Source organism: Ciconia boyciana, chromosome 1 (genome assembly GCF_034638445.1).
Source record: "Ciconia boyciana chromosome 1, ASM3463844v1, whole genome shotgun sequence".
NCBI classification, from domain to species: domain Eukaryota; kingdom Metazoa; phylum Chordata; class Aves; order Ciconiiformes; family Ciconiidae; genus Ciconia; species Ciconia boyciana.
In genome coordinates, this window is record NC_132934.1 from 43323707 (window position 1) to 43336337 (window position 12631).

The 12631-nt window shown below is 36.4% G+C and overlaps 1 protein-coding gene across 1 annotated transcript in view; it reads left to right on the forward strand.

The window, feature by feature from the left end:
* Positions 1-12631, forward strand: part of ZDHHC17 (zDHHC palmitoyltransferase 17) — an 80698-nt gene that overhangs the window by 44885 nt on the left and 23182 nt on the right. Inside the window, exons 6-10 of the mRNA XM_072863983.1 lie at positions 1008-1072; positions 2449-2611; positions 7229-7354; positions 8641-8783; positions 11186-11286. Of these exons, the coding sequence (XP_072720084.1) occupies positions 1008-1072; positions 2449-2611; positions 7229-7354; positions 8641-8783; positions 11186-11286 (598 nt within the window). The remainder of the gene's footprint in view (positions 1-1007; positions 1073-2448; positions 2612-7228; positions 7355-8640; positions 8784-11185; positions 11287-12631) is intronic.

Below are 12631 nucleotides of genomic sequence, written 5' to 3' on the forward strand. Positions count from 1 at the left end.
AAAGCAACATCATCCACTTTCTGGGTTTCTGTCAGTAGTTTCTGTAGCAAAAGACTTTATTGAAACACTTTCAGCCTAATTTTCCTAGTAAGGACTGAGGAGAGTAGCATAGGAAATATTGACATAGTTCTATTGCCTCTAAGGAAAACTGTTCAGGTCTTGTATTAAGTTAGCTTAGAGTAATTTTGTTAGTGGTGGTCTGTGGAACTTGCCCAAATGTGCTTGAGAGTCTAATCTGCCTCAATGTATTTAGGAATTGCCAACTTCCATGTTAGTGAGGCAGGTATCTGTAACAGGAAGAAATGGTGTGGGTATTAGATCCTTTCTGATGGATCTAAGAGAATTGTCTGGATGTTGGTGTTTTGTCATTCTGTGGCTATGTTCTGTTAAATGTAGTAAATTTTTTTTCTCTTTATTTTTAGCCATCAGTTTAGTCACCACTTGATTATAGGTCAGTTTTATTTCTGGGTACGTTGTTTTTGTTAATGGCTTTTGTTTAAACTTAAAAATTTTCTGGCATCCATTAACTTGATATCCAGATATTTAAATACCTTTGGAACTGAGTGATCTAAGGAAAATTGCTTTGCAAGTGGAAAAATAGATACAGCTAGCATTCAGTAGAATGTAGGATTCAGGCCATGGTATTTATGTTAATTTATCAAGTATTTTATTAAATATTGGTGCATTATTTTAGTTTTCTCCTGCTTTTGAGTGCAATAGTACACCATCTAGATATATATTTTATGTTGAAGATTAATAGTAAGATAGAAATGACTAGTCTTATACAGCATGACTGTTCCTTAGTTTCCAGAATAGATTAGAATGGTTATATTTTTGCAATGGTTGTGTTAAGGTCTGTTTTCATTTTTTAAATACTATCTTATTATGTACTAAAAGCTTGCCTGTTTTTCTCCAATTCAGTTGGTTAGTCTTAAAATATTGCTTTTCTACTGGATCTTGAGCATGCTTACTTATCTCACCAACTTTTTTTTTTTTTTCTTTTTTAGGATGTAGATATGATGGATCAAAATGGAATGACACCTTTAATGTGGGCAGCTTACAGAACACATAGGTAATATCTCACTGCAGTTTTGACTTTCTCTTGATGTTAACTACGTAGCATATAGTAGTGATTGGTTTTGATTTTTTGGAAAGTTTGTTTTGGTTTAACTAGTCAATGTTCTTTCTACAATTGCCACTTTATCTTTTTTCATTTATGATTGTTGTGAGTTAACCCCAGCTCAGCCCCATGCAGCCACTTGTTCACTCCCGCCCAGCGGGATGGGGAGGAGAAGCAGAAGGGTAAAAGAGAGAAAACTCATGGGTTGAGATAAAGACAGTTTAATAAATAAAGCAAAAGCTGCGTGCCCAAGCAAAGCAAAATAAGGAATTAATTCACTACTTCCCATCGGTAGGCAGGTGTTTAGCCATTTCCAGGACAGCAGGGCTCCATCACCTGTAACGGTTACTTGGAAAGACAGAGTCCATAACTCAATATGTCCCTCCTGCCTCCTCCTTTCCCCCAGCTTTTATTGCTGAGCACGACATTATATGGTCTGGAATTTCCTTTTGGTCAGTTGGGGTCAGCTGTCCCAGTTGTGTCCCCTCCCAACTTCTTGTGCACCCCCAGCCTACTCACTGGTGGGATGGTGTGAGAAGCAGAAAAGGCCTTGACTCTGTGTAAGCACTGCTCAGCAATAGCTAGAGCATGGGTGTGTTCTCAACATTGTTTTGGTCACAAATCCAAAACACAGCACCGTAGGAGCTACTATGAAGAAGATTAACTTGATCCCAGCCAAAACCAGTACAATGACCTATTCAAGCGAGAGGATATTGTGCAGAAGTACTCACTAATATGAACTTTTAATTTACAAAGTAAACCTTCCTGTGGAGATGATTGGACAAAGTTGGTGTAAAATAACACTTCTCCAAAGAGCAAATTTGTCTGAACTAGATTCCTGCTTGGAAGGGCCTATCTCCATTGACTGTTGAGAGGAACATAGTCTAGCTTTTATGAATACCTACCATTACCAATGTTGTTATCCTATATTATTTTCATCTTTTGTAATGTGAAGTGGAAATATAACATGTTTTGAACTTTGGTTGTTATAATCATGTATATAGTATATAATCATGTGCATGCTTTTACAAATCTGTTAATACTGTTAGGTTTTGGTAAAGGTTAAAACAGAATTGTATAATTAATGTGTTTCATGACATCCCAGAACAGACTGTCTTACTGAGCTCCTTTAAAAGTTAACAGAATTGTGGTTGCTCTTTGGTGGGAAGGGAATTCAAGCCATTCATAATCATCAGCAAAAAAATGTCACTTTGCTATTACATAGTGTACCTGATCAATGTTCTTTATAGAAATCAAACTCATTAACAATAAGTTGGTACATATTTGAGTTCATCTTCTGTAGCTCTAACAAGAATTTTCTTTTCTAGTGTGGATCCAACCCGATTACTACTTACATTTAATGTTTCTGTTAATCTTGGAGACAAATATCACAAAAACACAGCATTGCACTGGGCTGTGCTAGCAGGAAATACTACAGTTATTAGTCTTCTGTTAGAAGCTGGAGCTAATGTTGATGCTCAAAATATAAAGGTAAACACTTGGTCTGTTTTTATTGTAAGTGGTTTGAGGCAGAAATAACAGAGCCTGTGATAAATCTCAAGAATAGATTATTATTGTGGTGGGATCATGAAGATGGAGCAAAAGCCATGCCACTAATGTATAATTTGGGAATCGGTTTTTCCTAACTGTGATGCATAACCACTAAATCTGCACCTTCAAAAGTGCTCACGTAAATAATTTACCAATGGTTATGTGCAAATATATGGGAGTGGGGTGGGCAGTTAGACTGCGTGCATGAAGACCCATGCATTTGGATGCAAAATTGGAAATCTGACTGAATGTCTTCTAGTGAAGTTCTGGGGTGACTGTCTGTTGGAGTGAGATGTGAGACATCTCCGTCCTCTTCCAGAGAGATGACAAATGCTCTAGTATGTCTCCCAGTGGCAGTAAGGAAGTTGGAGGCCTAAAAGTACCAGTAGGAGTAAAATATGAAAACAGGCTCTTTTTTGCATCAGAACTTTAAGTTGCCTGATTATTCTCCCAGAACCTTTTCATGATGAAGCTAGATTCAGCGCTAACAGAGCCCATCCCTAGCCTATGCTAGACTAGCCAAACAGCTGTTACAATTTATGCCATAGACTTGGAGTCTGTAAGAGCTTCTCCAGCAGGGGAAGGTACGCCTGTTGAACTTGTTTTTGTCCGTTGCCTCTAGACTATCCTGTATGTCAAATTAATGCGCTTTACCACCCAAGCTGTTTCTTCTGTGGTGTTAGAGAAGAATTTGCTTTCAGAAAAAGGATTGTCTACTCAATTTATCTTCAAATATTTGTATTTTCCACTTAATGAGTGTTAGAGATGGAGTGGTTACACTGGAAAATACAGCTGTAAATCTACATTTATAAAATATTAAATACTTAATTAAATTTATTTGACCTTTCACCATTTTCCCTACTGATTAAGATGGCCAGGGCCTATTTTGCTTGGCCACAAGTGATAGAAATATGCTAAATATATATATATACACATCCATTTTCTTGAACAGCATGGAACAGTCTTTTTAAGGGTACAGTCAAATTTTGCTAGTAGCTTTCTAGGTCCTACATCCACTTTAGAATATCAGAAATAGTGATGATCATGAATGAAAACTCATTAGAAAAATCACATGGCTTTTCACGTGTTTAAAACAAATCAACTAGCCTCTTGTATGTACTGATGTGAATATATAATAATTATTCCTTGTCTGTAAGGTCAGTCATGTGGATGAATTATGCTTCTAGTCTTGCTTCTTGTAAAGTGTTGAAAAGCTTTTTTTCTATGCCACCTAATGGTAAAAATTAAGGTATTTTTGTGGGAAAAAAAATCAGTGTGTCATGCCTTGCTTCCCTTGGCAGACTGATTAGTGTGATTAGAGTTTTAAAGTCATCACCTTACCTACATTTCTGGACTCTTATGAAATCTGTAATAAAAATTCATACGTTTAGCCAAATGAAAAAGTATCTGCTAGCCTGAAGCAGTTCATGGTCTCTCCTTCTTTATTGACAGACAGCAGCAGTCAGTAGACAAATAGGTTTTTGAACCTGCTGGATCATGATATCTTTCCAGTCATGCCAGAAGACATGTGCCTGGTTTCATTAACCACTGCCTGCCTTCTGCAGTGGAGTCTAGGTTTCTTGCATGCCTTCTCAGGTTTCTAGGACCTTCAGAGGATCAAAATCATTCTAGCAGTGGCAGTTTTGCCATCCTGCCAGTGGCTTTATAACAGATGTTGATTTGGGTGATAGTAAATGTATAGGAAACATAAGAATTAGGTTGATTTTTATGGGTATATAGAAACTCAGTTTTGTGCTTCTCCTTTGACTGTTCAGCAAAAAAGTTTTCTTTGAGCTAAAAACCGGTTGTTAAGTGTCTGGCTCATGTTTCCCCAGAAATAAAAGGAATCGCGAAAGGCTCCTTTCTGATGCAGTCACTTCCACCAGATTTCTGCAGCACTATCTAGTGAAGTCCTTTTCTCAGATAGCCCATGGAATTGACCAAGAATAGTGGTAAGACAGCTAAGGTTAAAGAAATACATTGGCTGAAAGCCGTTCATCTTTTTCAAATTATGAAGTGGCTGAAATATTAGGTGCAAGCTTTGACCTTGTTGTTATCAGCTCTAGGCAGTCTGTGTTAGAAAGGCACATGCTGCTGGCCGCCTAGGTTTGGAACAAATTGGAACCAGTCATTTCAGTAAGGTGCTCTTTTTACTTTGCATGACAGTTTGAGAAGTATATGAACAATAGCACTCTTATTGTAGAATAAAGCTTGATACAAGCAGTGGGTTTATCCTGTTTGTGTTATTTATCCTCTATATTATGCTGTACAAGAAAATAATACTTCTCTTTTGGTAGTAAGATACTTTCTTTTTCCTTTTTGAGAACTGGATTACAGTTGGAATCTGCTTTTCAGAAGTCAAAGTAGAGTCGTGTTTTTGTTTGGTTGATTTTTTTGTTAAGGAAATTATCTGCCACACCAGTAGACAGATTGGGCAGATGAGGACAGGATTTCATAGGGAGTCAGCTTATCACTGGGGGTCGGGGGGAAACCGGTAAATTTTATTTAAACATCAGCAGAAGCTCCTTTTTTCCTAGAGAGTGATAGAGGCATAATAGAGCTTCTATGATTTAAGGAAGATGGTTTGTTTGTTTTTTTTTTTTAAATCTGTTAATGCATCCGTGAATGGACTTTAGATGTAGTTTCTTGATTATGCAGTGTATTTGTAGGCTTGTCTGTGGAAGTCTACATGTAAAGTTTCCTGTGGTAATGACTCTTCAGATTATTCTTTCTGTCTAAACACCTTACTATTGAAGCCTTGTTGCTTGCTAGTAAACTAAGTGTGTTACTAGATTAAGTTCCCCGATTATTTTTTTTTTTTCTTTCTAAGCAAGTCAGCCATCCACCACCCCTGCGAATACAAGGAAAATATTAAAATGGCCAGATGATGAGAGGCATAGTCAAAGACTTCTTTAAAGCTCCCTCAATCTTTTTATCTAGGCAGTTCCTAGGTGTCTCATGGCCCTCTAGTGGAAGGGATGCTCAGCTGGACCCCAAGACAACTTCAGGATTTACTTGGGAGATCAACTCCCAGAGGGGATTGCTTGTCCACAGGTAATCTTTACAGTCTGGATATATAAGGTGATATTAAAACAACAGCATCTCTGGAGTTTTCCAGATATTAGCAGTTCAAGGTGCTGTTACATTTGTGATAAAGCAGGCACCATAGTTTGATTTCAGGCATTTCTGTTGAGGATAGAGTTAACTTAATCTGTTTCTTAAACATCTGGCTAAATAACTTTGAAGACAAGTTAAGTCAAAAGTTTATTCTTTTTTAACTGATTTTGCTAGTTAAACTTCTCTCACAGAAGGAGTGCAAGATCCTGTTAAGTAGCAAAAAGCTTCACCTCATAATCTGTAGTCTGTGCTATTTACTCTCCTTTTAGAGATTTGGAGCAAGATTTCAAAGGCAAAAATGGCAGTTAAGTACTCCATTCCCATTGTCTTTCTATGGGATATAGGTAGCTAACTGTACTTTTTAATCTTTGAAATCTCTTCTGTCTATAGTAATTATTGCCCTTTCTGGGTAATTTCAGTTTCTGGTACCTGTCTCACTTTTTTTTTAGGAGGGGGCCGAGCGATGGAGGATTCAGCCATTTTTCAAGCCTCCATGAATGGTTTGTTTAGGAGGGGAGTTAACTCCAGTAGAAGAGAGGAGGAGTCAAATGCAAAACTGAAGCTGGAGGTACCTGCAATTGGTTGTCTCTTGCCTCCTCTATAATTTTAGACGCAGTCAATAACTTTCATTTAGCTCTCTTCCTAAATGTTTAAAAAGCAATAAAATCAAATCAGTTTGGTAAGGACCTTTGGCCCCTGTATCTTTCTCTGTCTCTCTCTTTTGCTTTGTCTATCAGTCCTCTCTGAAAGCAGGGAAAGAGAAAGTATGGACCATGGCTGGCTTAGCACCCAAAGTATGTGAAGCACAAGCTAAGCATAAAAGCTCAGAGTTTTGGAATAAGTTGAACATGAGCAGTTTATTCTTTCCCATTTTCTTCCTAGGACTTAAGTAACTGGGATGAATATAAGAACATTAAGCTTGTGGAAAAAATTCCTTATAGAAACATTCCATGATATTAGTAACTTCTCTCTGCCAAAAAGGCAGAGAATTAACTGAGAAGTCAGGCTTTAGACTGGGAGTTTCCATGATCCAGTGGGTCACGAGTTCTTATTCTTTGCTTGATTTCTGCTGCCTGTCAATAGCTGAGGGGGAGGCACAGTCTTTCATTTACAGACAAGTAGACTGTGTGTAGAACAGTGAAACATAGCAATAGTTGTTGCCTTTGGCATAACACATCTATGTCAGGACATACATATTGTCAGGATCACACATTTAATATTCTACTTGTCCACGCATGTATAGTTATGAGAGAGTGAAAAAGACTAAAAGGAATGAATGATGTTTGGTGTCAAGTAAGCTGCAGAGCAAAAAGTATGCCAGAATGTAGATTAAACTGATTTAAAATGTATTATTTTTACCTGCCAATCTTCTGTTTCAAAAGTACTCTGAATGCATTTTATTTTTAAATTGGATGTTTCCCACTTTTATACTCCTGGCAGGGAGAATCACCACTTGATCTAGCAAAACAGAGGAAAAATGTTTGGATGATCAATCACCTACAGGAAGCAAGACAGGCAAAGGGATATGACAGTCCATCCTTTCTGAGAAAACTAAAAGCTGATAAGGTAAGCAGTAGTATAACACTTATGTAAATCAGTATTACTGCTGCTGCTGGTTTGGGGGCATGTGTGTTTGTTTAAGGTAAGCAGTTCAGTACTGTGGTTTGCCCACATTTCAGTTTTAGGAAACATCTTTTTGTTATGACAAAAGTAATTTTTTTTAAAAAAAGCTTTATTCAAGGCAGGAGGAAAGAAAACCCTAAGCCCTCCACACAGTTACCTTTAGTTTCTGTGCTATCTAAATGTTAGGGAAGTACCAAGTGGTCTGGTATTGTTTGGGATAGCCAAGACTTTCACAAAGCTGACTCTAAAGTATCTAAGGAAAGGAGCATTTTAGATATCCTGAACTCTGATCTCCTCTCTAATTATTTAGTGGTTTGTGTTGAATGAAAGCAGCAGTCTGTCTTGGCAGTATAATGTAATATATTAATCTCTAATGTGGAGGTCTTTTTCTTCTCAGGTTGTTATTTAATACTGCAAATAGGAGGAGGCAAGAAATGAGGGTATAAAGGGTAACATCTTGCTCCAGCATGAAGAACTGTCTACCTGCCTATAGTTTGATAACTTACATAGAGTTAATATTTTCTTACCAGGCAGTGTGTTGGGCTGAATATTAAGTATTGCTATCACTGATTTGTTACAACTTCTTGATTTAAAGATACATTGCATCTTGATGATTAAAGCACTGGCTACAGCCTGTGCTTTAACCCTGTGGTAATACAATAACACAGTGATTATTGACTTGAGTGATTTGTGCATTGCATTGCGTGTACATGTGCATCGTGACTGTGCTTTGAATATCTGGAAAGAGTTCAGTGCCTCCATCAGGAATTGTACCCACATAGTATAAGACAAAAAAGGTCCTATCTTTCTTCATAGGTGCTTCAGTATGACTTTACATATTACTTGTGTAACTGCAGTCTTTAAAGTTCACTGAGATTACCATGTGCTGTGTAGTAGTTTATACACCTTGACAGATTCTTAAAAAACAGCTACTGTGTTGCCTTTATTCTGGATTAACAGCAAAGTCTCTAGAAAACGGTTCTTCTAAAATAAACAAATAAATAAAATTACTGATTTGTTATAAAATTTTAGGAAGATTTTTTTCTTGGACATGCATTGGAGATATGTAAATATAGGAAATGAGCAAAATTTATGAAGATTCCTCCCCCTTTGTCAAGCTTCCTGAAAATTTATTTAACTTTTTGTGACTGTCGTATTTATTATAGAATTATTATTATACAATCTGTTCCTGCAAATAGAGTTACGTACTGATATTTGTTTCTATATAGGAATTCCGCCAGAAGGTGATGCTGGGAACTCCTTTTCTAGTTATTTGGCTGGTTGGATTTATAGCAGACCTAGACATTGATTCTTGGCTCATTAAAGGGCTGATGTATGGTGGCGTTTGGGCTATGGTGCAGTTTCTTTCGAAGTAAGTGTTTTACCAGGACACTGTCTGTTTAGTGTGCACACAAGAAGTGTTTTGCTGCCATCTTTATTGGATAAATAATCTTAAATTTATATTTTCTGTGTGTTTTTTCGACATGCAACATTAATTTTTTTGTTGGAATTTTGTTTATTACTATTTCTGGGAAAGATCTTGTCCGACTTTAGCTCTTGTAATGCTCTGTTGTCTTGTACATAGCCATGGAATTACCTTGTGTGAAAACCACTGAGCTAATAGAAGCTAACAGCAGAACAGAAATTCAGTGATTATCCAGAGGAGGGTGCTGAATGTCTGTCTACAAAGAGTTATTGACGTGAATTTTGCAGAAAGTGGTCAAGGGGAAGGCTACTAGAAAGGAATACAAAAAAGATATGTGCAAGTGTGCTATTAAAACCTATGTTTTTTAGAATTTAAATACCCAAAGGCATCTAAAGAGATTTATAGAGAAAAATGAAGTCAGAGTCAGATTTTGTACCTTCTGTTGTTGTAGAAAGGGGTGACTAAAGAAAAAGGCTGCTTTCTAATGTTTTTAATTTGTTACCTGATCATAAGAATTTTAGTTGTGTTTGTGATTACTGTAAATATCTGTAAATGCACCTACGTATACACACGTACACACATACACGTGCTCCAACGGATTTTTAAGATCTGTAGATGACTTCATTTATCCTTCACTTTTTGTTGTCATGTGTGGCATGTATAGAAGAACTTCTTATATCTTCATACTCAGGATCTTTCTGCTTTTCTGGCATTGGATGTCATGTTTATTAGAACAGCTTGCTTCTCCTTCCTTTCAATTTAAAGAGGAAAAGAATATATATCTATTCCTTAAACCAAGTTCATGGAATTTTAGTGAACTTTGTACACGGGGGGGGGTGGGGGTGGTGGGTCATCAAGCTTTTGCCTCTGTAGGATCTTGGACTTGATCTGTTCAGTCTCTGTCATCTCTGAGGCTGTGCAATTTGCTGACCTCCTCCCACAGATAATTTATTTGGCAATGCAAATCGTCAACCATGCCTCCTGCAGGAAGCAAGGACAAGATTTCAAGTTACTCAAGGTCTATGTTTTGTCAAGTTTTATATTTTTGACCTACCAGACACGTATTCAGGGTTAACATTCTTACTTTCTCTTATCCTTTGCTTAATGTTTAGTATAAGTACTTTTTGAAGTGTTTTTTTGCAAAGCCCGGGTTTGAATGAAGCTTTTGCTGTTATTCTAGTAGTATTTCCTCTCCCTGTTGAATTTTAGCTAATCTGCTTAGCTGTGTTTTCCTCCCTACTTCTTTCACACACAAAAAAATGCACAGAAATCACTGAAAGAAGGATTACTGCTAAGTAACTACTGTGTGTCCAAATGTATTTTCACTTATTACTCACCATCTTAGCTCATCTTCCGTATAGAATTTTCTCAAAAGACCTAAGAAACTTCCATTAGAGAAGAGACAGTTATTGCAAGGGAGTAAAGGAGTGAAATGGAAGCTACTCGGTGCACACAGTTGTCTGTGGCAGCCCTGAGGCACTACTGGGACAAAAAGCAAAATGCATCAATGTAAGGATCTTTAGGCAGATGATCTTTAGGCAGATGAAGTTTTATTTCAAGGAGTTTAGCAGTTTAGAGTGTGACTTTCGATATGTTTAGCAATTTTTTCTTGAATATGGAGTAATCTAGTCACTCACCTAGTTTGTCTCAATTATATTTAACTTTATTCAGAATAGTCTTTAAAATGCAAGAGTATAAGAAGGTGAAAATAATTCTGATGGCTTAATTTTTTTATTAATTAAAGTAGGAGCATTCTATCTTAGAACTTGGCAAATCTAGTGACATGGGAAATTAATCTCTTCTTTTTCCCGTCTTTCTGTTGGCAACTGTAACAGAAGCAAAAGATTCAAGAATCTGAAATATTTCAAGTATGTAGGCTGATAACACCAAGGTCTCTTAAGCTTTTTTTTCTTACTGAAGTAATTTTAACATATAATTTTCATTGTATGGGTTTCCAGAATATCTTTAGCACGGAAATCTCATAAGTAAATGTAGTTTGCAACCACTATCCATGTAGGCTAGGAATCTCAAAGGTTTCTAACTGCTTTCACAGTGTAGTTTTAGCATGAGTATTTACTCATTCTACCTTTCTTGTCCACTTCTTGTCATTGACTTCAATAGTAAATGTATACATTTTAATGAAATAACTTTCAGTCATGACCCTTCATCTGGACAGGTTGAAAATGGGAATTTCTCATGTACCCTAAGGTAAAAGTGAGGAAAATGTTTTTATGGCATATTTTGCAATATCCCGTATAGTACATATTTTAACGGGAAGTGTTTTTCAGAAGCAGGATTTACATTTTATAAGTTGAAACTTATCATGTGACATTGCTCCTACTTTACAGGTCATTCTTTGATCACTCCATGCACAGTGCACTGCCTCTTGGAATATACTTGGCAACGAAATTCTGGATGTACGTGACGTGGTTCTTCTGGTTTTGGAATGATATCCTTTTTTGTGTACAGTAATAAGTAATTTTTTTTCATGTTAGTAGTATGAAGTAATACCTAGATATATCCTTACATATAAGAGTAAGTAAATGAAATGAAAATTTTAAAATGGCTATCTCCATTAAACATTGCTTTCTATACTGATCGTAATTATTTTATCACTTTAAAAATGTGCACGCTATTGGTTTGCTTCAGTAAGTGAAAGATTTTCCTCAAAATTGGCTTACAGTAGTCTGCAAAATTTCCTGTGCTTTACTAGTTTCTTAAGTCGAGGAAATGTGAGTAACTCTATAAAATATGCTTCTGGCTGTGAGGTGACGAGGTATAATTGACTGCTTTTTTAGGCACTGCTTTATCTGAAAAGCAGTAGGTAATTTCATGGTATATATCAATTCCAGTGGAATTAGCTTTATAGTTAGTTCTTCCTAAAGATTTTGCAAATTCCATTTCATACAAACTTTAGATACGTTTGTTAACTGTATTTTCAGTCTTTGAGGATGTATGTATTAACAACACTAGACTATAGAGATTCAGCATATGCCCATCTTTTTGTGGTTTTGACTGTCTGCCTAGGTAAGAACTTCTCATACTCACAGGGGTAGAAATTGATTCAGAGTTCACTGAAGAATGTCAGTTATCCACCTTAAGGAAATAGATTGAAATTTTTAAACAACTTTCTTGGGTATTGTAATTACAAAAACCAAGAAAACAAAATAGAGTTTTAATGTTTTATTAAATGTTTAATACAGTTCTTATAGTTGTAAATAGTTGAAGTGAACTTAATATTTATGATGGATGTTGGCTTGACTTTTCTAGAAACTGGTTTTCTTTTCATCCTCAAAGGAATTACCATGAAATAGGGTAGTAGCAGTGCAGCCCTTTTATCATCTTGTTAGTATGTTCTCCAACCTTAGCTAAATGAGCCTCACATTTTTGGGTTGAGAACAGAGAGGAGACCCTGCTTCCATGCTGCCTTTGGCTTCCATGCTGACAGTGTTTGCAAAGGTGCTGCTGTGAGTAATAGCAGTCCCGTGTGACTGGAGATGACTGCCATTTCATGTTTAAAAAACCTAAAAATGAAAATCTAGTAGCTGTTAAGTAAAAATTAAAAAAAAAAAAAATTCTATCAATATTAGTATGAGTATGTCTTGAAATAGTTATTTAGAAATGCTGGTCCTGCTACCAGTCTCTCTGTCTGGGCTGATCTTCTATGTTTTTACTCAGTTAAATTTACAAGTAACAGCAGAATGAGGGAAGTGAGTACAAAATGAATATGAAAAACATTTTAAAAAGCAGTAGTTAAAAATGGAGGTGTACTTTTCCAGTTTTTACGGAATGGA